This window comes from Amphiura filiformis, chromosome 12 (genome assembly GCF_039555335.1).
Source record: "Amphiura filiformis chromosome 12, Afil_fr2py, whole genome shotgun sequence".
NCBI lineage: Eukaryota > Metazoa > Echinodermata > Ophiuroidea > Amphilepidida > Amphiuridae > Amphiura > Amphiura filiformis.
In genome coordinates, this window is record NC_092639.1 from 28,621,394 (window position 1) to 28,623,932 (window position 2,539).

At 39.4% G+C, this 2,539-nt stretch overlaps 1 protein-coding gene across 1 annotated transcript; it reads right to left on the minus strand.

The window, feature by feature from the left end:
• Nucleotides 1–776: 776 nt before the first annotated feature.
• LOC140166743 (melatonin receptor type 1B-B-like) lies at nt 777–2,105 on the minus strand. Its single transcript, XM_072190239.1, has one exon. It carries the CDS (start codon nt 2,103–2,105, stop codon nt 777–779), a length of 1,329 nt encoding a protein of 442 aa, XP_072046340.1.
• Between the last annotated feature and the right edge of the window lie 434 nt (nt 2,106–2,539).

Genomic DNA, 2,539 nt, shown 5'->3' on the forward strand with positions numbered 1-2,539 from the left:
AAGTACTGACGTCCCCAACCCTCAAAGCAACCGGTATCATGGAGCACTTCAGGTGTGGAGTAGTGGCCACAAACAATATGGAATATTCCATTGAAAGACTCCCTTTTTATAGTTCTTTATAAATAACATGTCCAATATTAGCAAGACAAAATTAGCAAGAAAAGTGCAAGGGGGCAAGCCTGTATGGGGCAGGGCCCAAACCCACCAAAAGGTGTGGGGGTATGAGCGGTTCGTCCCCACACCCTCCTAATTGAAAAAGTGCACTTTTCAGAGTTCAAGTCCTTCTACACTTCTCGACAGTACATCAGTATGCGAATGTAGGTGTAGGTCAGAACAATGAACGGTATTGTTACGAGTAAAACGACAAAGTAGATCGAGTAGCCAAAGTTAGCGCTGAAATCATAGGTACAAAAGAGAAGTCTTTGATCAAGAATGCAATTTACAAAGACATCACCATGGGGTTTTTTTCATCGCGAAACGTTTTCCAACTAATTATTCTGTCATGCATCTCATTGTCACATAATACTGGCGATACCATTTGAGGTGCATAACAACTCCGTCTTCGGGCTTGTTGTTCTACTATAAATAAGTTTTATGAGACAATAGGAGCACGACAAAGGTTAAAACTACACCTCTATTCTCTAAAAGTGATAGCTTTAAACATTATTATAACGTTTGTTTAGATACCAATTGCGTCGTGATTATAGCTTTAATTGACGACTCTAGGTGCTGCTTTCTGTTATCGCCAACAACACATGATAACAATTTCCATTGCTTTAGTTTTTACTCTCTGGGTCAATAATCTTTCGTTCAGGTTCTTCTCCGGATACGAATCCCATGTTGACATTTTCTCCTCCCACTACTCCCACCATTACATTAAGGTTATTGAGTTTCTCTGGTTCTGTAATCTTATCTTTGATCCATCTGCTGCGGTCTCTTTTGCTTTCTTTTCGCGATCCTGTAGCAACAACATCTCCAGCCACGACTGTGGACGCTGAATTTGAGTTTACAGCATGTTTAGACTTATCATTACAAAACAGACCGCAGCAACAAAACACATATTTCAGTTGATATACGTAAGCTTCTCGAAAGTTACGATTAGTAGCCGCGTATATCAAACCATTCGAACTGGAGCTGGCGTGAGCCAATGCCGTTGCGAAGATGTACACTGTACGTCCCCAGTCCCCATCCTGGTCGAAAAATACGATGATGGTGTAAGGTAACCAGAACAGAGTATAACAAATCCAGATGATAAGAACAGATTTTAGTAAGCGAAGATCTGTTGTGCGAATTACGCCTCCTGGAGCGGCACTATCTTTCTTTTGATGTGCTCTCAATTCCTTCTTCACTTCTCGAGAGTACAACAGTATACGAATGTAGGAGTAGGTAAGAACAATGAACGGTATTGTTATCAGCAAAACGGCAAAGTAGATGGAGTAGCCAAAATTAGCGCTGAAATCATAGGTACAAAAGAGAAGTCTTTGATCAAATCCATGTCGACCCCAACCGATTAAGTTTGGAAAATCTATGAAGAAAGATATAACCCACAGTGTGAGGATGATGTAGGGCACAGTCTTCTTTTTGAAGAGAGTCAGGTACAGATTGCGATGACAGATACAGATGTAACGATTGAGAGCAATGGCCGCAATACACCACAAGGAACAAGCGCAGGATGTAATGCAAATCACACCGAGTAATTCACACAAAATGGGCTTACCTTCGAAGATCAAACCTTTCGTGTAAATGCCGAGAATAGTGAACACGTCGACGACGATGACGACGCACAAATCGGCTACGGCAAGATTAACGATGAAGACATTGCTCAAAACTCGCAGTTTTTTGTGGACAAAAACGCTACCTATGACTAGGATGTTACCAACCAGCCCACAAATGCACATAAGATAGACAAGGATCAGATAGTACGTGTTTACGGGGTAATCATCAGCCCACGGTGATATTCGGGTTGGTTGCGGCTTATTTGGCATGCTAGGCGTTTCCGACATATTAGCGGGTGATTCAAACGATTCGAATGACGGCTGAGACGAGGCTAGCAATATAGTAACAAGACGTTCGCTTGGACCAACAACGGTTGTATTGATATTCATCATGAAATCATTATTATAACAAATAACAATAAAATCAACTGGGCGTTCCTGTGGAATGAAACTCATTAGTTTATAAAACGTTTTCCTACACTGCTTTCAAACTAATTACTAGTATATGTTTACTTGTTCAGTAGACCCATTATAGTCATAGACTCCCCATCGTTATTTTAATTATTATAATTATTAATCAGTGGTCAGTGTGGATATTTGTAAAGATAAATACTAAAAGCTTGGGCATTTTAATGAAGCTCATTCACTTTTACTAATCAACTTTATTTGTGTTGCGTAATAAGTGTGTTAGATTTCATGAAACATATAAGCTTATATTATCAGTTATATTTTTCATTATAAGTTTATATAGTTCACTTTTTGTGTGTCCAGTTTTATTATTATGTAATATTTAGAGAATAAAGGTATTGTTTTTGGCCGCTGTC

Bases quoted from the DNA above. Each gene is read 5' to 3' on its own strand.
- LOC140166743 (XM_072190239.1), bottom strand. From the start codon at position 2,105: ATGAATATCAATACAACCGTTGTTGGTCCAAGCGAACGTCTTGTTACT.